Here is a 23430-nt window from a genome sequence, read left to right as displayed (position 1 = left end):
GGCAGCAGACATACTGGCTACAATAGGGCTCCACGACGCACCTGGGGTTGGCGCTGGGATGATCTCTTGCTGGGTCTGTTGCTGGGACTGATACTGGAACTGCTCCTCGGGAGTGCGCTGGGTGACATCTGCAACGGACAACAAGCATGTTCAGCTCAGACTAATCGGGCACCACCCACACCCCACCCCGCCAAACGGGGCCAGAGACCCCAGCACTCTCCCTCCCCAGGAGCCTTGTTTTATTGGTCATTTTCCCCGTTTTGCAGTTTGGATCCTTCTCCGTTGCTTCCTTAATCCCGCAGCGACGTATCAATGCCACATAGTAACTGGGGCAACAGACTGCATCATAAAACCCCGCAGGACTAGACCTTCCCTGCAAGATCAAGGCAAAAGGGAAGCCAGGCTGGGAACGGCAGAATTCATATTCTCTCTGCGGCACGTTAGTTACACTCCAGCCAGTGCTGGCCAGCTGTAGCAAACAGGGCAGCTCCGAAGAGCGGATGAGTGCTCCACAGAGCAAGCGCTTACCTTGATAGTCATAGTAATCTTGATTGTCTAAAAAAAACAAAGCACAGAGAAAGGTCTCATTTTAGGAACAGCAAAGACCACCACAGCATGTGGAAGAAGGAAACAAACAGCTCTTGTTCTGCACAAAACCTGTCTCGCCCAGTCATCTCAGTGGTGGCTGCATCTCACCTGGGATACCGACAGATTTCCTAATCCCAAGGGCAATGGAATCCCAGGTGGTTGCATTGTACAGACAATCCACTCTAGGGTTTACCAGTCTGCTCGGAGTTGCTGATCGCCCAAGTCAACGGGAGAGATAAGTGATCAGCATCCTTTAGAGGATGGTCTTATGGTTACAGAACTGGGCTAGGAATGATTAGATCTGGGTTCAAATCTTGTGTCCGTCACAAATGTCTTAAGGGGAGGGATAGCTCAGTGGTTTGAGCATTAGCCTGCTCAAGTCAGGGTTGTGAGTTCAATCCTTGAGGGGGCCATTTAGGGAACTGGGGTAAAAATCTGTCTGGGGATTGGTCCTGCTTTGAGCAGGGGGTTGGACTAGATGACCTTCTGAGGTCCCTTCCAACCCTGATATTCTATGATCTGTGGGGGGAAAAAAAATCAAGGCATAAACTTTCACCCACTGCAGTATGGGAAGACATGGTTTGAGATAGTAGGTCAAAATTTTCTAAAGCGACTAGTGGAATGATCAAGACACCCAGGAGCGGCGCCAGGGTTTTTGCTGCCCTAGCCGGCAGCGCTCCTCCTCTGAGCATTCGGCGGCGGGGATCCTTCCGCTCCGCATCTTCGGGGCATTTCGGCGGCGGGTCCCGGAGCGAGTGAAGGACCCACCGCCGAAGACCCGGAGCGGAAGGACCCCCTGCCGCCGAATTTCCGCCAAGGGTGGCAAAATGCCGCCCCCCAAATCCTGCTGCCCTAGGTGACCGCCTAGGGTCGCCTAGTGGAAGCGCCGGCCCTGAAGACACCCTACAGAGGCCTAGTTTTCAGAGGTCAGGTGTCCAGCACTTTCTGAAAGATGTTTCAAGCTGGGGCTCCCAAAGCACGAGTCGCTTTTGAAAATCTTGGCCATTAGTCTCTTCTAGACTGATCAAGATTCCTGGGCAGTGAATACGCTTCTTGGAAGCAGCCTGGCACAACAGAATACCAGGAACCACCAGAGTTCAGTTGCTACATTGAAATAATAATTTCCCTGACACCTCATGAACTACTCTGAACAGGGGAAGTAGAAACCCGAGTTAGCCAAGCGCCTGTTAATGGAATACATTAGCTTTGCCAGATGGGAAAAGGCAGATTATTTTACTTGGGAGGACCCTAAATTGTCCAACCTTCTCTATCAGCTAGGGGTGATCGTGGGCAGCATATCTGTTGTGAGTTTGTTGGGCGATGTGACAGTGAGAAACATTTAATACAGTTTAAAGGCAACTGCATCCTGGAACACAGAATCGGAGGTGCTTCTGTTTGTCTCTGGGCACCTTGTTACCAGGGAGATAGCGACTAATCCTGCCTGTCCAGTCCCCTGCACAGAGATGACCCAGGGAGGTCCCTTCCAGTCCTACTACCCTATAAATCAGAAGAGTTCAGTGAAGCACATCAGACGTTACCAGGGACTGGTTTAGGGGGAAGTTTAATGGAGCGACATCTGTGGACGGGGACTGGACCAGGGGTTGGGAGGAGCTCTCTCCAAGGACCTGAAAGGTGTAATTATGAGGGAGGGAGAGGAAAGGGTTGGCGTGGGACAAACTGGAATGAAATTCAGAAAGGGGACATTCAAACTGAACATCAGGAAAAAACCCTCCCAGGTGGTGAGATCTGTTAGGCAATGAAGCCGTCTCATCAAGACACAGAAAGAGCAGGCGTGTGTGTGGAGGGATGGAGCGGGGGGAGATATATACGTGAAGCCACCAGGACCACTCACCTAACTGAGGGTCGTACTGGGAATACTGCAGCTGGTCAAGATAAGGAGGTCCTTCGAGATCGTACTGTCCCTGGGCCAGGAGCGCTGCTGGGAACACAGGAGAGAGAAATCATTGTGGTTTACTGAGTGATCAAAGTATTTGACCCTTTCAGAACTGCCCCCCCCCATGCCGCTCCCACTGCTTGCCCCTTGACTAATGGGCAGTTTCAGCGTAAAAAGTTGCTCCCAATGCTTGTGGGATGGACACGTAGAAGGGGAGCCAGCATCCCAGGCACAAGCCAAGATCCAGGTATCTGTGAGTTCAATCCCCACCTCCCACGCCACACCCTCAGCAGCCCTCGGAGAGCACCAATCCACTGGCATAGCAAAGCTCTTGGAAATCAACAACTGGACTCCACCTCCATGTTCACACGAGGGTGGTTGTGGTCTGAACCAGACACCTTAGGGAGGCACATCTGGTTCACCAGCCCCCCAGGGGGGAATACTGGACCAATGTCAATGGCTCCTTTGAGGGGGTGGGGTTCAGTGCCTGGAAGCCGGCAGGCAGGGGCCTCCCTGCTGAGAGTTTCATTGTCAGGGCTCGGCCGCGTGAAGAGAGCTGACCTGACGCTCTGCCCGAGGAGCGCCAGCGTTTGTCTCCACGCCGCATGGCTGGCCACTGATCCTGGCAGCTGGGAAAGTCGGCTCAGTCGCTGTGATTGCCCCTTGTCAGGGTGTGGCCAGGGCCGCCTGCAGAGCGGGAATTCTCGGGAGAGGACTCTGGGTTGACCCGGGCAGGGCCGGATTAACCTTTTGTGGGCCCGGCGCCAAACATATGTGTGGGCCCCCATGGGGGCACCGGAGCATGGCGCGGGGGGGTTGGTCCCCAGAGCAAGGGGCCGGCCAGGGCATGGCATGGCAGGGGCAGCCCTCTCTGCCCAGCCCGGTGCGAGGGCACTAGTTACAAACTGGCAGTTGTCAGATGAACAATGGTCCGTGGCCCTGTTCTGCCAGCATGCCCCATGCTGCGCCACACATCCTCTCCCCCCACAACCCCGATTCCCTATGGCCAGAGCCCCCCTGGATGCGCTGTGTCCAGCGCCCCCCTGCCCATAGCCCCACCACAACTGCCCAGCACCCCCCCAATTCCCCATTCCCTAGTGCCCCAACACCCCCCCCCCCCAATTCCCTATGGCCAGAGCCCCCCTGGACGCACTGTGCCCAGCGCCCCCCTGCCCATAGCCCCACCACAACTGCCCAGCACCCTCCCAATCCCCCATTCCCTAGTGCCCCAACACACACACACATCCCCCCCCAATTCCCTATGGCCAGAGCCCCCCTGGATGCACTGTGTCCAGCGCCCCCTGCCCATAGCCCCACCACAACTGCCCAGCACCCCCCCAATTCCCCATTCCCTAGTGCCCCAACACCCCCCCCCAATTCCCTATGGCCAGAGCCCCCCTGGACGCACTGTGTCCAGCGCCCCCCTGCCCATAGCCCCACCACAACTGCCCAGCACCCTCCCAATCCCCCATTCCCTAGTGCCCCAACACCCCCCCCAATTCCCTATGGCCAGAGCCCCCCTGGACGCACTGTGCCCAGCGCCCCCGCAGACCCTGCCACAAATGCACAGTGCCCTGCACACCACCACCCCTGCCCAGCGCCCCGCTGCCCACAGCCCCACAACTGCCCAGCACCCCACACCGAAACCCCACTCCCTAGTGCCCCAACACACAGAGATCTTCTCTGCCCCCTCACAGCCCAGCACCCCCGCCCAGGCCCTCCAGAGACCCCTCTCCGCACGCCCTGCCTCCTGGCCACACTCACTGGCTCTGCTGAGAGGTGACTGTTTGCCGGGCGCAGCCAGGGCCGGTCCCAGGGCCGGGAATCGCTCCGGCCCCTCAGGAGGGGGCGCGATCAGCCAGGCCAGGGCCTGCCCCAGCTGGGTTCCCGCAGGATCCACTTGCCTGGAGGGGGCCCAGCCAATCCCCCAACACTATCCGCCCCCCCAGGCTGAGACTAGCCAGGCTTCTGCACCAGTCCCAGACGGCTCAGCTCCGGGGAGACAGGTGGGGCTGTGCAGGTGATGGGAAGCAGAGACTGGCTGGAGCTGGAGGGGCACTGGGGTCCGGCCAGGGGCAGAGAGAAGCTGGAGAGCGAGGGCAGGAGGTGGAGAGGAGCAAATGGTGGGTGGCGAGGGGGGGAGCCAGAGGGCCGGCGGGGTCTCGGGGCGCAGAGCCTGGGCCCGGCTCCATGGTGCCACTGCCCGTACCGTACAAACAGGAGGGCCAGCCCGAGCCAGGCGGCCAGGCTGATACATTTACCTGTCCCACGATGGCTCTTCTGAAGCAGCCTGAACTCGCATAGCGGCGCCCCCGAAAGCCGCACAGTGCTGTGACGTGAGCTACACGGGCCAGTACTCTCCGTCTCCACGATTTAGAGGGGATCAGCTGCACGGACTGTGGACTGCCCCCACGCCAACCCCAGGAATCACCGCCCCCTGGATAGGGACTCGTGGGGGGCCTGGGAGAGTGTGCTTGAATCTGGGTCCTGCCTGAAACATCCTCCTGCTCGCTGCAAGTGGGAACTTTACGAGGCCTCAAATTAGCCAAGAGCGCAAGCGTTGAGAACCAGCTGTGAGCCACCACCTCGCGGATGATGCGTCCAGCCGTGTACGCAAGCACTAGGATTAGGGTCGCCAGTTTTGGGTGGGTTCCTGGAGATTTCATCACATGACATAATCTTTAATTAAAGATGAATCTTTAATTCCTAGAGACTCCAGGCCAACCCTGGAGCGTTGGCAACCCTAACTAGGGTGCGTGCTACACAGAGACTGCGCAAACGAGGGCCACAAACTCCTGCAGGGACCTCTGAGAGCACGAAAAGTGCTAGGTCCCGAAATCAGCAAGCGTGGGGCAGGCCTGCAAAGCGAGGGAGCTGCTCCGGAGCCTGGTCCCCACCCTTCCTACACCCACAGTGCCTGGAGCTGGCTAGCAGCTTGGTAAATCTGTCTCGTCAAGCACAAGTCCAGGGAGAGTATTAGAAACGGGCGTCCCCGCCGAGGTGCACAGACAATCACCTCATTCTTTGTCCAGACCGACAGCCCAATGGATTGATGTGTGGCTGGATCCAAGTTAAAAGCACCCTGGGGTCCAATCTGGGCTGAGCTACCAACAATGCCAGACGCGGAGCAAAGTGGACATTTAAGGTCCTCTCCTCTGGATCTGCAGAGCACGTGTCGCACCCACAGCCCCCCGAGTGCCGATGGGGTACCCACGTCCAGATGGCCACATACCCCCGAACCTAGTGTGCTTATGGGATGCGTGCACACTAGCCTCTTCAGCCATTTGCATTCACATGCAGCTAGGAAAGCAGATGCACTGGAAGTCGAGGGCTTGGCAAATGAAGCAGGAAATTGAGACAAGTCTCACGGTGGGGTTGGAAAATGCACCTCCCCTCATGAAGTCTGGAAATTCCCACAGGGGGTCTCCTCCCTGTCACACACACTTCAAACACAGGCTGAACGTCCAGTGGAAAGCGCTACCCACTGCCCCTTCCCTATCTGCACTACTGAAAAAATACACCCAGCCATGGGCAGCACGCGAACACCCCCTTTGGGGAGGCTAGTCCCCCAGGCCTGCCCTTTCTGCCTGAGGCCTCGCCCACCCGGCTGGAGGAGCCCTCACCAAACCTCCTCAACCCCCAGGCCGCCTTCCAGCCCCTGAGTGCCGGCCTGACCCCCGAAGCAACTGGCTAGTCGAGCCCCAGCTCCAGGCTGCCAGCCCAAGCTGAGCCCCTGCTGGCTTCAGGGGGGAAAGGGGGCACCAGGCCTCAGCGCTCAGGGCTGGGTTAGGGGAGGCTTAGCCTCCCCCAGCCTATGAAACCCGCTGCCCATGCACTCAGCCTTCCCAGGTGCTCACGGGGCTACCATCCTTGTGAACCCAAACACTACGCTGCTCGCCACAGCTGCCACTGATCATCTGAGGCCCAGCTCTGCCCGTGGCAGCAAGAGCCCAAGTGTAGACAGGCCTCCGGGGCCACGGGTATTTTATAGACCTGTCAGGTTCAGATGACAGGATGGCGAAAATGCCCGAGTGCCGTCTACACTAGTGCTCCTGCTGGCAGGGGGCGATGCCCCAACAAGATTTCCCTGATAAAGCACACACTAGAGCTGGTCAAAACAATTTTGTCAAAAGATTCCTAGGGAATGTACGGTTCTGACGAAACGTTCACTGAGATGTCGCAGGTCCGGGCTGGAATTTCTGGTCTAAACCAGAGAGAGAAAGATCCAGGCTAGCCAGTGGCGTCGTAGGGCACTCACCTGGGATAGGACTCCCTCATCCCAGTGTGTGGGTGATGGAGAATTGTGAAAGCCCTCAGTTTCTTCCCGACGTGGAATGGGAACATTTTTTAAATCTCAAAAATGTTCATGGGATGGTAAATCCGTTTCCTCTCCAGCTCCCATGTACACACAGCCTTAAAGCGACACCAAGTTAAAAAGCACGTTCTTTCACAAACTCTACGTGAGGTTACTCCGAACATTTAGTGCATATTTCTCACTGTTCACGTTACTTCACTTCTTTCAGTTTCACTCAAGGATCAGCTAAGCTGGCTGGTTTCACTTGCTAGATCTCATGTAATAGCACGAAGCTGCAAATGCTGCTAGGGAACGGAGACATGCATTCTAACCTCACAGAGCCACTGGCGTCCTCCTGCCCTGCTCCAGGGACAGACATCCTACAGCCTTGTTAATTGCCCACATAAACCACCGATCAAGAGTGACGCCATCTCCCTGGCACCCCTCTATTCCCCCTAAGCCAAGAGGGACAAGTACATAAAAGGTCATTAATGATGTAATAATCTGCTGTTACATTGGACCTAGTGTCCCCAGATCTCAAAGCACCAGCCAGCCCCCCAGCACCGCCGGAGAGTAGGGAAGGGCTGCCGTCACATTTCATAGGTGGGGAAACTGAGGCCCAGAGAGTCTAAGTGACGAACAGGGAATCTGTGACAGAGCAGGGAATTGAACCCAGACCCATTTAGGCCAATCCACTGTTGTAGCCTCTAGGCTGTCCTGTCCTCGGTTCCTTTTTTTTCTAATCCTGAAGCCCCGTGGATGGAGACTGCCTAGCCCCTTCCTCTGGACCCTCCCCCTGCTCTTGGCTTTCTGCCACATTGCCCCCAAAGGGTTCAAACTCCCTCTCCCCTTTGAATCGCTTCCGAACACTCCTCCCCCTCCACGCCCCTCTTCCGGGAGGCCGAGCAGTGACTGCCAAGCCCGGCAGAGGCATCTGAGTCCAGGCTTCAGGAGATGAAAACTCTGCTGCACTCGGAGAGCTGGTTGGTCAGCGCATCGTACACCTGAACGGTGTCATTCGTCTGCTTAGATCAGAGGATTTGTGGGGGAGGGACTGTGCCTCCGCCCCCCCAGGTTCGGTCCATCACTGACCAAGTGGGTGGATCTCTAACAGTGACTCTACCAGGTCACTTTTCCCCAAGGTACGCGCATGCCATGCTGGCCTGCCCATGCCAGCGGGCTCGGGCTGGGATGCCTTGCACTCACCTGGCAGACACAGCAGGATGAGACAGACGGCTCTCATGGTCACGGGGGGCAGCGGGGAGGAGCGAAGCAGCGCAGGAGGTAGTTGGATGAGCTTTGGGAAGTCTGGAAAAGAAGACGGGAGAAGGGATTAGCAGGAGGCTTTGGACGTCGTCCCAACCATGTCACGACAGGGACAATCCCTAGGTGCCGTCTGGGGGTACTGCCGAGATGCCAAAGGGGCATTCTACAGTCTCCGCTTGCTGATGCTTCCCCACTCGTCTCCCAGGCCAATGGGGCTGGAATTACTGGGGTCGCTGGCTGGCCAAGTCGGACCCGTTAATGGCTCCTGCACACCTACCTCTCAGCTCTCCCACATAGAACCACTGAGAATTAACACCTGCCATTTCTGTGCCATCTTCCAGCCACGGGGCTCAAAGCCACTGGACAAAACATTAATGAGGCCTGAACTTCCCCCCCTTTGAGGCTCATCCTCCCATCACAGAGACACCGAGGCTTGGAGAATTTAAGCGACTTAACTAAGGCCCCCCAGTACGTCAGTGGCAGAGTAGAGAGTGGAACGCATGTGTCCTGACTCCCGCACCCCTTAACCACAAGACCATCCCTTCCTCCCCATCAGGAATCCATCAGCAGCCCCTCGGTGTGCGTCCCTGCCAAGACCAGCTTATTTTTTAAAGGTGTCTTCCGGGCTGTCCTATAATGGGCCTAAGCCCCCACCCAAGCCCACTGACGCTGGTGGGTCGCCGGAACCTGCAGCATTCCTTCCCTTCCTGATGGAAACAGAGCATGTCCTCCGTGCACATGGCAGAAAGCCTCATCGGAAAGCACTTCGCCAAGCTCTAACAAGAGATCTAGCACCCATAGGATTGCACTGACTACAGTTCTACCAGGAGCGTCCCCAGTGCCTGTTGCTAGATGTCTAGGGCGCCGGGCTGGGAGCCAAAAGAGACAGGTTCTGTTTCCAGCTCTGATGCTGACATGCTGCATGACCTCGGACACCCCCCATGCCTCAGTTTCCCCGTCAGTAAAGTGAAGCTAATGTTCCTTTGTAAAGCATTAGAGATCTCCGTAAGAGCTAACTGACGATATTTCACCATTTCTTTTTTAGACGGCGTGTAGGGGAACATGATGCATTTCATTGCTCTGAGACAACACTGCAGACAGCATCTATCACTGACCAGCCAATGCACCTTAATTCGGATTTCTATTGCCCCATTTGCTCCTGTGCACTAGGTCCGTATCCCACTCAGTTTGGGGGCCCTGAGCAAACTGCCCTTCAACCAGGACAGGGGTTTTGGGGGTCAAAGCAGGGCAGGCCCATGAAACCCAGGACTAAGGTTGCCAACTGTCTAATCACACAAACCCAAACACCCTTGTCACCCATCTTCTCCGAGGCCTTGCCCCACTCCCTCCATTCCCCCCTCCCTCCGTCGCTTGCTCTCCCCCACCCTCACTCACTTTCACCGGGCTGGGGCAGGGGTGCGGGCTCTGGGCTGGGGCCGAGGGGTTTGCAGTGTGGAAGGGGGCTCCGGGCTGAGCCTGGGGTTGGGGTGCAGAAAGGGGTGTGGGGTGCAAGTTCTGGGAGGGAGTTTGGGTGCAGGAGGGGGCTCCAGGCTGGGGTGCAGGAGGGGGTGAGGGCTCCGGGTGATGCTTACCTCAGGTGGCTTCCAGGAAGCAGCCAGCATGTCCCTCCGGCTCCTAGGGGCGGGGCGGCCATGGGAATGTGCGCGCTGCCCCCGCTTGCAGGCACCGCCTCTGTAGCTCCCGGCCAATGGGAGCTGCGGAGCTGGCACTTGGGGTGGGGGCAGCACACGGAGCCCCCATGGCCGCCCCTACAACTAGGAGCCGGAGGGACATGCTGGCCGCTTCTGGGAGCTGCGTGGAGCCAGGGGCAGGGAGCCTGCCTTAGCCCCGCTGGACTTTTAACCACCTAAAATCTCCCAGTTTGGCTTCAGCAGCCTCTGGGAGATAGGGCTGGATTCCAGGAGACTCCCGGTGAAACCGGCAGGGTTGGCAACCCTATCCAGGCCTGTTGGGAGGGACTGTTCTTGACTTGCAAAAAAACCCCAAACCCCACCCATCCACCATCCCCATCCTGGGTCCTATACATATTTCTGCCACTGCCCCACTCTGCAAGACCCATAGTAACCCAGTTCCAAGCTCCCCATCCGACACTGCGCTCAGCCCTGGCCTGCAATACCCTGGTTTCTCCTACACAGGGCCTGAGGAACAGAGGCTGCCAGGCCGAGGGAACTGTGCAATGCCGTACCCAAAGCGCGCCAAGAAGCAATGCTGCCAAACTCCCTGCACAAGTGACCGGGGCTGGATTTGAACCCGAGTTCTCCAGCCAGAAACAGGCAATGCCATCGGCCACTCTCCTTGGCGCGCTCAGCGGCCCGTGCTCACTGGTAACCCCAGTGCAGAATGCCGGCTGCTCCCAATTAAAATCCACACAGGCAGCCTCTTTCCACTGGGGTGATGGAAATTTCTGGAGGGCAAGCCCAGCCCGGCTAAGTGAGAACACATACTGGGCTCCTTTTCCAAAGGTCACTTGCCATAAGCACATTCTCTCCTTGTTCTTACTGTATCCCCACAGGGTAACAGCTGGCTGATGCTGAGCCAAGTGGCCTGCGGATCTTAACATCTCCCCAAGCATGTCCTGCTGATGGGAGGGGAGCGAGAGCACCCTTCTTCCCCAAACAAGAGGTCTGTCTGAGTCACAGCGCTGCGGGGGAAGCAAGCTAATACATCCCCTGGCAAGAGCCCATCATGGAGGCTGGATTGGAGAGAGGAGGATCTGGGATGTCTATATCACAAAGCCACCACCGTGGGGACAGGCCCTTACTTCTCCATCTCCTACCAGCAGCTTCAGCAGCAAGGTGAAGGACCACTGGAGACTGAATTCTCCCCTGACCCCTAGGGAGGGTCCCTCTGGGGATGGATGGAGGCACGCTGCTGGAGCAGGGACCTGGAGAAAGCCTGTACTGCCGCCAACGTGTGATCTCTACCCTGTGGCTAAACAGAGGCCTTCAGTCCTGTCAATCCAGCACCGTTCACTTCCTGCTACTCCTAAGAGGCCCCAGCTGAGATCAGAGTCCCATTGTGCTCAGGGCGGTACATACACCCAGCAAGAGCGAGTCCTTGCTCCAGTGAACTTTCCATCCAAGCCAGAAAAGGTAGGAGAATTACGATCCCCACTGTAGAGACGAGGCGCTGAAGCACAGAGAGATGAGGTGACTTACCCAAGGTCGCACAGGGAGGAACTGGACCCAGATCTCCAGAGTCCCAGTCCAGTGCATTAAAAACAGGTCCACCCTTCCTTCCCCCTAAGTTCACATGAAACGGAAAGTCTTTCAATGACTCAGTAAAGAAATGGCTTTCAATCCAAGCCAACGCAGGCAACCTCGCTCCATCTTCCTCCTCCACCTCCCCGGGAGAGGCATGGTGACCTGATCTTGGAGCGGAACAAACTCATCTGCAAGGATCTCATCTCAGCCACTCGGGTTCAGAAAAATGTCGTCCAAGTGGCAAGAATGTGATTTCTCTTGATCTACACCAGCCCAGACAACATCAATCCCCCTCCCATCACGTGGGGAAAACAGGACCAGGGTTGTCCATGGTTAGCAATGAATGCTTAGCCTGACTTTACTCAGCTGTTTGTTTTTTCGCTGTTTTTAACACCAGGATCATCTGAAGCCAGGAGACGTCCAAAGGGGAAGCAGCTGGAGGCATCACGGATGGTGCCCTACGTGGAGGGCAGTCAGAGAAGTGACTCCAGGTAGCATCAGCCTCAAAGGAAGGCAGAACGAAGTAGTACCCCTGGGTGCATCTTGGGTAGGGTTACCATTCGTCCGGATTTACCCGGACATGTCCTCCTTTTTGTACTAAAAATAGCGTCCAGGGGGAATTTGTAAAGCACTCACAATGTCCGGGATTTCCCCCCCCAGGCAGAGCAGACCGAGCGGCTGGGAGGGCTGCAGGGAAGTCCCGGGCTGGACTCCGGAGCAGCTGTAGAGGAGCCGGATCTGCCCTGCATTCTGAGCAAGTGTATCAGCACAAAGTGCAGCCCTCCCCTTTTGCAACTGGGAGTGGTTTCTGCCATGCAGCGTAGCAAACGGGAGCGAGAGCACTTTGTGCTGATACAAGGGCAGCTCTCCCCTGCAGCCCGATCCGGGCCAGGGACCGGGTTTTGTTGTGCAGGGCCAGGGACCGGGTTTTGTTGTGCTGGGGAGCGCAGCCACCTGTCCGGCTGGCACAGAGCCCAACACCCTGTTCTGAGCAGCAGGGTAAGGGGGCCAGGGGGCAGGAAGGTTCTGGAGGTGGCAGTCAAGAAACGGGGGGGGGGCTTTTTGGGGGGAGTGGAGAAAGTTTTGGGCAGTCAGGGTACAGGTAGGGGGTAGGGTCCTGGGGGGCAGTTGGGGGGGGGTCTTAGGAGGGGGCAGTTAGGGGACAAGGAACAGGGAGTCTTAGGTAGGGGGTGGGGTTCTGGAGGGCAGTTAGGAACAGGGGTCCCAGGAGGGGGCAGTCAGGGGACAAGGAGTGGGGTGGGGGGCTGAGAGTTCTGGGGGGGAGCTGTCAGGGGGCAGGAGTGGGGAGAGGGATCGGAGCAGTCAGGGGACAGGGAGCAGAGGGGTTTAGATGGGTTGGGAGTTCTGGGGGGGGCTGTCAGGGGGCAGGAGTGGGGAGAGGGATCGGAGCAGTCAGGGGACAGGGAGCAGAGGGGTTTAGATGGGTTGGGAGTTCTGGGGGGGAGGGGCTGCCAGGGGGTGGGGAGTGGTTGGATGGGGCGTGGGAGTCCCAGGGGTCTGTCTGGGGGTGGGGGTGTGGATAAGGGTTGGGGCAGTCAGGGGACAAGAGGCAGGGAGGCTTAGATAGGGAGTGGAGTCCTGGGGGGCAGTTAGGGGCAGGGGTCCCAGGAGGGGGCAGTCAGGGGACAAGGAACGGGGGGAGGGTTGGGAGTTCTGGGGGGGCGGGAAGTGGGAGGGGCAGGGGCGGGGCTAGGGCGGGGCTCCTCCCGTCCTCTTTTTTGCTTGCTGAAATATGGTAACCCTAATCTTGGGTCACCTCCAAAGATGGTCTCTGACTCAATCCAAAACCTCACGCGATGGTCAGCACTGACACGCAACTGTGCTGAATAGCTGCCCTGGCTTCCCAATGTTCATCTTAACGCCCTGTTCTCCTCTCTCAACACACAGGGAATTGCTTAAACATGGTAGCTATCTCATCACAATCCTCACATGTTCATTAGCAGAGCTTGACTAACCCCACGCTTCAGCGTTCTCTTCCCCGCCCACTGAAACGCAGCCACCTCTGGGGTGGAACGTCATGGCTGTGCGATAGAGTGCAGCAGCACGAGGCCTGGTGGAAACGGTTTATTTGATGGAAAATGGGGGCATAGATTAAAGAAGGTTTTTCGTGGAAAGTGTCTGCTTCCCACTGCAAATCTCAACTTTTAGTCGAAAAACCGAATACCTGAAAAAATTTGATTCAGGAATGCTGCTGTGGTGCCTTCTGGGAGCCGCTGTTCAGGTGGCTCATGGCCCCAGTCTCCTCTACAGGCAGGTTCCAACTACATCTGCTATGATACACCACGATGTCTCAACAAGAAGGGCCACAGTGGTGTATCATGGGAGATGTAGTCTGACCAGGGAGCTAGCCCATAGAATAAAATGGAGGCATGAGACCACCGAACTAAAATTCCCATGAAGCAGTGGAAAAGGAGTGCTTGCTACGGGGTCATTCCCCAATGCCCAAGGGGAAATCCTGATATAAGAGAAATAACTTAGTTGGATATTTCACTTTTGACAAAGTTTTGTTGGAAAAATTTCCTGAAGGGTCCCCAGTACTGCAGCATGTTAAACTACCTACCAGTATTACAATGGGTGTACAGAACGCTCTAGCAATGAAGCGAACGTTTCCCACCAGGGCTTTGGAGCTGTGCTCCGGCTCCACTCCGGCTCCAGGCAAAAACCTGCAGCTCCACTGCTCCGCGCTCCAGCTCCGGGCTCCGCTGCAAAGCCCTGTTTCCCACAACTAACAAGCTCTCCAGTAAAATCTGGGAAGCCAGGACCAACCATGGATGTTCTCTATCCCTTGCAGAACAAACAAATACACCAAAACAACTTCAGATTTGGGCACGAAACCAAAGACGTAGCCTGGGTTTTTCCCATAGAAAACTGAAAGCCAAGGTGTTAGGATACGTCTGCCCAGCAAAAAACCATGTGGCAGTGAGTCTTCGAGCCTCTGTCTACAGACTTGGGTTCACAGCCATGTAGACATTTCGGCTTGGGCTCTGAAACCTCTCCCCCTTTCCAGGCTTCAGAGCACAAGCCCCAGCTGGAGCCAGACTGTCCACATGGCTATTTTTAGAATTGGAGTGCGAGCCCACCGATCCCAAGTCTGTAGACCTGGGCTCTGAAACTTGAAGCCGCTAGGTTTTGTTTTGCTGTGTAGACGTGCCCTTAGTTACTAAGTGAGTGAATCCCAGGTTGGAGAAATCAGTCTTGGACATGAGATTCTATAAAGAAAGGACAGCTAGCATAATTCCTACCGATTCATTAAATACACCGTAGCTTAAGTGGCTTTCATTTTGGAGTCCAGATCAATTTAATGACGTGAATTGGGTGGTTTTTTATTTATTTATTATTATTTTTTAAGGAAAAAGTGGCCTGGGTTGTATTCCTGGGTCCTTGGCAAGTCACTTCTCTGCCCTGTGCCTCAGTTTCACCATTTGTTAAAAAGGGACGATTCTTTCATTCTTTTGTAAAGTGCTTTGAGACCTCCAGATGAAGCGTGCTAGATAATTACTAGGTATTATTAATGGGTGGCCCCCTCGCAATTTCTTGGTTTTAGGCGGATCTGCAAATACTCCTTTGAAAAGGTTATAAAGAAACAAACAGAAATAGTGCTGTGGAATCTTCCCCTGCTACAAGCGGCAGGGACCTCGCGGCGATGGGTCACCTGACAAAGCAACTCCAGCAGCGTTGCGCCCCCTGGCGTCCTGCTGGGGCAGCGGGTTCATGCAGACGGCAGGACGCTGCCTCTTGCTTGCTGGAGAACTCGCACCTCAGTACGGATCAGAGCAGACGCTGCTTACGTTTAAGTGTTGTGCGCAGTGATGTTGTAGCCCATGTCGGTCCCAGGATATTAGAGAGACAAGGTGGGGGGAGGTCACATCTTTTATTGGACCAACTTCTGCTGGTGAAAGACAAGCTTTTGCGCTACACAGAGCTTTTCCTCGGACACGAATACACCCTGCAGGTTGAACAGCTGCCAGCCAAAAGACTTGCTGGTGCAATTTGTAAAGGGAGGGTGGTAACGTGCCAACAAAAAACACGTCTTTTTTCTCCCTTCCCGTATATTTTGCCCATGTGTTTACCGGCTTCTCTTGCAAAGATTCAGTTGCGACGGCTTATCCACCGCTTGGACTGCTGCCGGCGTCGCGATAGTGCCAGTGCAAGGTGAAACACTGCTTTCCTCCTCCAAGGGATAGTTCAGTGGTTTGAGCATTGGCCTGCTAAACCCAGGGTTGTGAGTTCAATCCTAGAGGGGGCCATTTGCGGATTTAGCAGGGGATTGACCCTGCTTTGAGCAGGGGGTTGAACTAGGTGACCTTCAGCGGTCCCTTCCAACCCTGATATTCTATGATTCTATTCTAAGTCATCCCCGTTATCAGTGTATGATGCTTATTTCCCAAAACTCCTTCGTAACAAGCACCTCTGCACAATCTTTACTAAACACTTTTTTTTTTTAAAAAAGGGGGATTTCCCCCTTATCAACTCCCCACCCTGAAAACAAAGGCCCGGCTCCCCCACGCACTTACCCACACGCTTAATTTAACCCATGGGAGTAGCCACTGTATGAGTCAAGTGCGGTGTGGGTGTTTGCAGAATGGGAGCTGCAGGAACTGCAAATCACACGGGGAGGGAAGGGGGAAAGATCTGTTTTAAAAGAATCTTTTCCAAACTGATGTGAACTGAAAAATACACTGGCATAGACGGCTGCTTTGGTGTGTGTCCCTTTAAGAAATAGCAGAGGTACAGGGGTGGCGGGCGGGTGTAGAGTTAGATCACACAGCCAAACCCTGCAATTGGCACAGACTGTGGTCAAAAGCCTCCTATTTAAGGGGCCAGCGTACAGGTTGACAGTCCCACTTCTAATGCGTCCAGCCGCTCTTTCCGAGCGTCCTTTGATTTCTCCATGCATGAATAGAGACTTGCTCTCCTGAGGGACGGGGAGAATTTCTTCTCTTTCTCCCCCCTCTGACCATACCGGTTTTCCTTGGAATGCTCCCCGCCCCCCACTTTACCCACCGCCAAGGTCCTTCACTGGAAAGGAAATACTTGCTGGATGCTCTGGGCACAGTGTCCTTAAACAGGCCTGGACGTAACACGCTTGGTTCTTTAGGAAAGTTCCCTGGTATTTCCTCCCCTTTGAAGAAATGCTGCGGAACTCTGCTTGCGTGTGCAGAGCATCGAAGGAGGCCATTTCTACCCATGCTGATGCTCTTCTCCCCCTCATCCCCCGCCCCTCCCCAGCCTCCAATCAATTAATCCAGAGCCAAACGCCCCCTTCATGCAACCAGCTTGAAAAGGAATGAGGTCAATGATCCAGAAAAGCACTTTGCAACAAGGTTGCTCTTTGGGTGCCGGGAGACCCAGTCTGAGCAAAGGAGTGGCTGGGAGTGGGGCCTTTGCCCCCAGGCAGGAGGGTCTGGGCACTGGGTTTTTCGGTATTTGCACGTGCTTGGCTTTCAGTGGTTTGCAGAGACGTGAGCTCATTTGGGAAGGATTCCTTGGAAGGCTCTGTGTGTCCCTTCCTAGGAGAAGTCACGCCAGGCTCCCATCAAAGCACAAGCAATGCCGCGATAGCTTTGGGAAGCGAGATTCGAGAATTGCATTTAAGAGACAAACAACTGATGGTTAATTGTAGGCAACTGTGGAAAGGCGGAAGGTGCTGCAGAAGCTTCCATATCAGCTCTGCCAATGCCCCTCAGTCCCCCCACACAGCGCCTCCTGCTGGTCCACTCTTGCCTCTTTCCCCCTCCAGTTTGCCCACGTACCTCCATCCTGTCCTGCAACCTCCCACTTCCCCCGGCACTCCAGTCCTGCCCTCCACCACCCACAGCATTGCCACTACACCTCAATCCAGATATCCAGCACCTCCTGCTATTCCAACCCTAGGCTCTCCCACCGCTTTGTCTCCACACTTGCAGCCCCTGTGGCTGGCAGTGAAATACACAACATTACCTAGAGATTATTGCAAGATTTCTCCCTCTCTGGGGCGAAACAGACAGAGTTCGACTGCTCCCCGTATGGTCCTTGTGTCAAGGGGTATTTTGCGTCTTGTGCACTGGCGAATGAATGGCAAGGACTACAAAATCCTCCAACATCTAGTCACCGGGGTTTTTGCAAACCCTCTTTTGTCTTGTTCTGGAAGCCCTGGGTACTTTCCATGCCCCATTCACATTTTAAATTCACGATTTCCCTAGCTCACTGATTCTCAACCCGCGGCCCAGTCAGCACAGAGCTGCGGCCCATGTGACATCCTCAGGGCTATACAGGTAGTAGTGGATGCAGCCCACAATGGGTTGAGAACCACTGGCCTAGCTCCAGGACCGGCAGCTTGTGCTGTTGGCTAGGGACAGGCCATTATCCTAAAGCTCAACTGGCACGTCTGGGTGACTTACCTGTGGTCTGTAGGCTCTGTTCTCACCCCTCCCAATTACACTGTCCCTCCTCCCTTTCTTGTCTCAGTCTCGCCTCTGAGCGGCATATGAAGCCAATAAATCCAAGTCAAAACTTCCAAGCCCATCATGTTCCAGTGCCTTTGAAACCAGGCCAAATGAGCTTGCCCGTCCCTAATAAAACACTTAACTCTTTTCCTGCCTCTCGTGTCTGAAGGGCTCCAATCGCTTTACAGACACACACTCTTCCAAAGGCCCCTGTGAGATAGGAAAGGATAATGGTCCCCATTATACAGATGGGGAAACTGAGGCACAGTCCGGGGGAAAGAGTTGCCCAAGATCATGCAGAGAGTCGAGTGAATGAGGCTCATTTGCCTCTTAATGTGGGGTTCACAGGGGGTTCAGCTAGCCCAGCAGACAGCACACACTGATGAGAGCACACACCGTTCCAGCCAGTGGTGGACCAGCTCCAAAGTTTCAGTGCTAGTCTTTGAAGCCCTCAGTTGGCCAATCCTTGCTCCTTCAGGCCTTATCTATACTAGGAAAGATTCTTGCCCATTTTCCAGCAATGGCAGAGCTGCACTGGTGCTGGCCATAGAAGGACGCCTGCGTAGGTTTTTACCACCACGTCACAAAAGCATGCGCTGGTGGATAAAATGCCCGTGCCCTAGCTATGCAGCAATGCCGCCGCACTGTCGCTGGAGCACGGGTCCTGCAGCATCTCGGAGCTTTGCTTTTGTCTCCCGTTGACGTCTACAATCAACGAGGACGCTGTGACTTGAAGAGCCCAGAGTCAACGTGCTGGGGCCGAGCCTTCCGCACCCAGGATGCGACACGTCTCTGCACATGCACGTGGACTCCACAGCTGGCAGCCCAGAGAACAGGCACATGGGTGGCATCACAGGAAGGGGCAACCGCCTTGGGTTAGGGGGGTGGAAACATCCACAGGAGGGGGGACCTGCTGGAGCTGGTCACTGTTTCAAAAACCTCCTTCCCCCACGGGCTGCATCTGGAGTCTGATTCCAAGTCAGTTCCCACCCCGCCCAGGCTATAAAGGAGAGGGCAACAGATTCAGAGTCCACATGGGAAAGGAAAAGGCCAATCCCATCTTTTCTAGCAAGTGAGGTGAGGAAGAGGAAGACAACCCTGTTGTCAGCTCACATGCTGGGTACGTTGGAATTCAGCTGCCGGAACTGGGGGTGCTGAGAAGGAAAACGGGGCCACCTCCCTGCCCAGCTCCCCACCACTGCCAGATAGACCCAGTGCCCCTTCCTTTGGCGTCCCAAGAGTCACTGCATTTCCTGGAGCCCCATCCTTTAGCCCGACCTGCCACGACGAGAGAAACACGTGGACTCATCCTCGCTTTTGACCACGGCTCAAGCCTGGCACTTGTATCTCCTCTACCCCAGAACCCAACCGCTCGTACGGGTGGATCCAAGGGGGTGCATCTAACTCCCACCTCTGACTTCTGCCTCCCTGGTTGCATTGTCCTGAGCCGCGCAGTGCTTCTATTCCACCCTACTGGACTTGGAGTTCTCACAAGGCGATGGGAGAACTGGGCCCATTCACACAGGCCTGGAAGGGCCCCCCTGACTGATCGAATCCAGGCCCCAGTTATTGCTACTTGCCAGACTTTGAAAGTCACGTTATTCTATTTTTTTCTTTAAGTTACGGGGTTGAAATATGTTAATTGGTTGGGTTGTTAGCGTGTGCGAGTGTGGTGGGCATAGGGTATGGGGAGAATGGCAACCCGCCACACCAAGTCCTCTATCCACACAGCCAGGAGCGAGAGGGAAGTACAGGCTCCATGGCCCATTCAGGCCTTAGCCTCTCGGCCAAGACTGCTGGCAAAGGGATCAATCAGTCTCAGGTGGGGAGGCTGTGTGCGCGATGGAGACTGCGGACGGGGGCAGAGCTCACGTCTTTCGTCTGAACATTCGTATCCCTAAACAGCAGGTGGCAACGCCCGGTCAGTTCAGCTTTTTCTAATCAATTCTTTGAGATGCGCTTACACCTCAAAAGCCAGCATTTATCTCAATGCGCTTCCCCATGCAGCGAGCGCGGATCAACTCTGTTAGTTCTGTTTTCATCCCTGCCATCCAAGATTGGCGACGAACTGGAATGGAGTCAAAATTCAGAGCCAACCTGCCTAGGAGAGGCAGCATGGGCAAGGGCATTCCATTCCCAGCTCTGCCACTGATCTGCTGTGTGACCCCGGGCAAGTCACTTGACCTCCCTGTAACTGTTTCCTCTCCCACCCTTTGTCTTGTCTGTTTCTACTCTAAGCTCTTCAGGGCTAGGACTGTTTCTTATCGGGGTCTGTCCACCACCTGGCACAACGGGGCCCTAATCTGGTCGGTACCTCTAGGCACTGCTGTCCAAAAATAAACAATATTGCTCCATGGAGTTGGTCCCTGGGCTGCACGATCTGTTTACTGATACAAAGGGCCATTACAAAGGATGGCCCTTTGCGCCTTTAGACTGGTCACGGTGGCCACCGCTGGTTAGTTAACGTCACAGCTTTTCCTCTTATCTCCACAAGCTGCTGGGACCGGTCTCCACTTGGCAAGTTACTGAAATCACTCTTAGTCCGGAAAACGTCCAAGTGTAGACGAGCTCTGACTCTCCACAAAGCTGCATTCGAGCCACCAGCTCCCTCTGCCCCTGCCCCGAGTCCCCAATTCATCCTTTCAGCTGACAGCCCCTTCCCCCTTTGGGAAGCTCACCCAGGGGCATGCTGCTACATTCACGTTGGGCACGCCCGCTGCTGCCCACGAAGAGCGAGTGGTAGAAGGGTCCCAAGAGATGGGCACTAGCCATATGCATCCCAGTGCCTCATTCGGAGCAGATCAATGGAATATCATCAGTCAACAGGCGCCAAGAAATACACCCCCGCCCCCGCTCTCCAGGCTTCAACTCACCTAGCGGAAGAACCCCATTAAATCTACCCCCGCACCCAGGCACAGTGGTTTTGCCATGAAAGATGTGGCTGTTGCATGCACTGGGAAAGTCTGCTCAAGTTTATGGAGGAACTTTCCTTTCTGCTCTGTGCAGGGGTCTAGCGCTCCAAGAAACCAGATGTTTTTGTAATGCACATCTGGGAACAATCAATCTCGGAGAAAGAACAACACAGTCGCCCTCTTTCATTCAGTTAAACCCCACCTTCCAAAAGGCTTCCCCCCTCCCCCAACTTTTTACACAGCAATCCAGCTGCCAGAGGGAGAGAACAAAGAGAATGAGAGAGGTTTCAGGGGTTTTTTGGCCACTGACCAAAGGTAAAACTCACTGAAGTGGGCTTAATTCCCCCCACCCCGCAGACACTTTTTGGGGGTTGGGGGGAGACATTAACAATCTTTTGTACAGTTAGTTTCCAGGGCGAAAAAAAAAGTTTGAGCTTCCTTCAGAAGTTAGGATATTTTTAAATTTATTTCTTGGCTAAACATCTGTAATTCTACAATTGTCTAGTTCTAGATTTAAAAAATGCCCCCCCAACCCCCCCGCCTCTTTTTTCCAATCAAACTTTGGCCGCTCAGAACAATTGCTTTTTGCTTAATGCCCAGAGAACAGCTTTCCAAATTGAGCTTCACCTTAGGGTGGAGAAACACAAACACATTTGGCAAGAAGAAAAAATGCAATTAAGGGATTTTCCCCCTTTTCCTCTATTCAACCGAGAAATTCTGCATTTCCTCACTTTGCGCTAACTATGCCCTACAATCATCCCTCCAAGGAGAACCCAAAGATGTTCCTCTCCAGCTGGGAAGTGTTCAGCTCCCCAAATCAAAGGAAACCTATAAGAATTGCTCTGCATGTCCCAAGGGGTCCTCTCGCCGCGTCTCATTTTCTTACCAGTTTGGGATCGATGTGCCGGTTTGGTCCTTTCCAAATGCCTTGATCTCTTCTGTCTGGTCTAAAACCTCCAAAATGGGACAAATAGCTCCTACCTCCAACATGCTGGCACCACTGGGTCCTAATGCTACACCCAGCGCGTTCTCAGTCCTGCTGCCTTTAAAGGGAAAATAGAAATGGAAGTTACTGCCCGTCACTGAATTGCAGGGTTATTTTTTTAAACTCCTCAAACCCTAGTGGCTGTGAGATCAAGGAAAGAAGAGAGGGGCTGGATGTTTTGTTTGTCCAGGGCCAAGCACAATGGGGTCCTGATCCAGGATTGGGGGCTCTCAGGCACTTCTGCAATGCAGATAATAGCAATACTGACAACAGACGCTCAAGAGATGGGAATGGGATGCAGAGCACGCCCACCTTGGCTCACTGGTGCCAACACAGCCCAGGACAGTGGTGGTCAGGAGTCATTCCCCTTCACTGGCTTTTCAGTGGGAACACCACACTGGTGGTTTTAGCCCAGGCCTCAGCAGACTAGTAGGCACCTAGCAAAGGCCCCATGATAATTCCTCCAAAGTCCCGCTCAGGTCAATTAAGGTATGTCTACACTGCACCGTAAACCCTGGCTTTGGGCCCAAATTCCCCTTCCATCCACACAGATCTCAGTCCAACTCGGGCCAGGAGCCCCTAGGCTCAGGTCCCCGGCCCCTGCTGCGGGTGGGCGGGTGAGCGTCCGAGTCCCACTGAAACTCGGAGCCAAGCCCTGTCACTTCGCAGCATGGACGCGGGACAAGCCGCAGAGCCGAGTCAGGCGGTGCGTGTAGCGCAGTAGGGATGCGGGAAGACAGCTGTGAGGCCTGGGTCCAGAGCTCAGGCCTGGAAACCGCGAGTCCACGAGCGTGGCTCCCACAGGTCTGGGCTGGCAGTGCAGTGTGCACCTTGCCCCAGAGACTGTCACCCGAATACACTCTTACTGATGAGTTGTAGCGTGGTAGCACCTAGGACGGTAGCCATGGACCACACCCCCACTGCGCAAGGTGCTGGACAAACCGACCCAAACCACCATCCAACCCTGCCCCAAAGAATGGCTGATCTAAGTCGGCTTTGGTTCTCAGTGTTTGGCCGTGAGAGCAAAGAGGCCAAGGACAGAAGGGAATTCCTCTTTCCATGCTAGAGCGCTCCTCAGTGCCTAGAGGCATCCCTCCCAGTCACTCCTCCTAGGCCCTGCTGGCAGAGCAGCATGGGGGAGCTTGCACTATTGGGGCCTCTGCTCCTCCATTTTGTGGTTAGAGGATGGCAGTGCACAGACTAGCAGCACTACATTGCAGTAAGAAGGCGAAGACTGTTCCCAGACCTTCAAGATCTGCTGCACTATAGCAGTGCAAAGTACTTTACAAAACTGGATACGATCCCCATTCTACAGATGGGAGAACTGAGGCACAGAAAGGGGGAGCGATTTGTCTGTGGTCGCACCGAAAATCAAGGAAAAACTGGGAACAGAACCCCCCCAACTCCATTTCTCAAACCACTTGGCCCTGCAGCTCCCCTAAAAATAGAAAACACAAGACTAAATTAACCCCCCTGCAAAGGCAGGAATATTTTTTGCTGAGATTTTTTTTGACAAATCTTTTTTTTTTGGTTAAAAAAATGCCCATTTTCTGAAACCCCGACGTGTTCATGAAACAACGCTGGGTTTGACACATTTCCTGCCTTGAAAAACGACGAGGAAAGAAGTTTTAAAAAAAATGTCAAGATGTCCTCCACGCAAAAAATTCCAATTTTCTAGTTTGAAATGACTTTTCATTTAGAAATGTAAGCCATTAGACTGAAAAAATGATTGAAAAGAAAAAAAAGTCAAAATTCCAATATTTCAATGGACCTGAAATGGGGGAAAAATTGGATTTTGCAAATATCTGAAATTTTGACTTT

At 54.6% G+C, this 23430-nt stretch overlaps 1 protein-coding gene across 2 annotated transcripts in view; it reads right to left on the bottom strand.

Annotated features, from left to right (window-relative positions):
- The window catches only part of MFAP2 (microfibril associated protein 2), a 28219-nt gene extending 6543 nt beyond the window's left edge, over window positions 1-21676 (bottom strand). Inside the window, exons 1-5 of one of the 2 annotated variants that reach the window (XM_065575030.1) lie at window positions 21511-21676; window positions 7983-8084; window positions 2441-2527; window positions 529-555; window positions 42-128 (exon numbers count right to left, since the gene is read on the bottom strand). In XM_065575030.1, the coding sequence (XP_065431102.1) occupies window positions 42-128; window positions 529-555; window positions 2441-2527; window positions 7983-8019 (238 nt within the window). In that variant the 5' untranslated portion in view covers window positions 8020-8084; window positions 21511-21676. The remainder of the gene's footprint in view (window positions 1-41; window positions 129-528; window positions 556-2440; window positions 2528-7982; window positions 8085-21510) is intronic. The other variant, XM_065575031.1, reaches the window with a different exon arrangement.
- Between the last annotated feature and the right edge of the window lie 1754 nt (window positions 21677-23430).

This window comes from Chrysemys picta, chromosome 21 (genome assembly GCF_011386835.1).
Source record: "Chrysemys picta bellii isolate R12L10 chromosome 21, ASM1138683v2, whole genome shotgun sequence".
Classification (NCBI taxonomy): domain Eukaryota; kingdom Metazoa; phylum Chordata; order Testudines; family Emydidae; genus Chrysemys; species Chrysemys picta.
The sequence above is the reverse complement of the archived record's forward strand: the minus strand, read 5'-3'. Positions and strand labels throughout refer to the sequence as shown.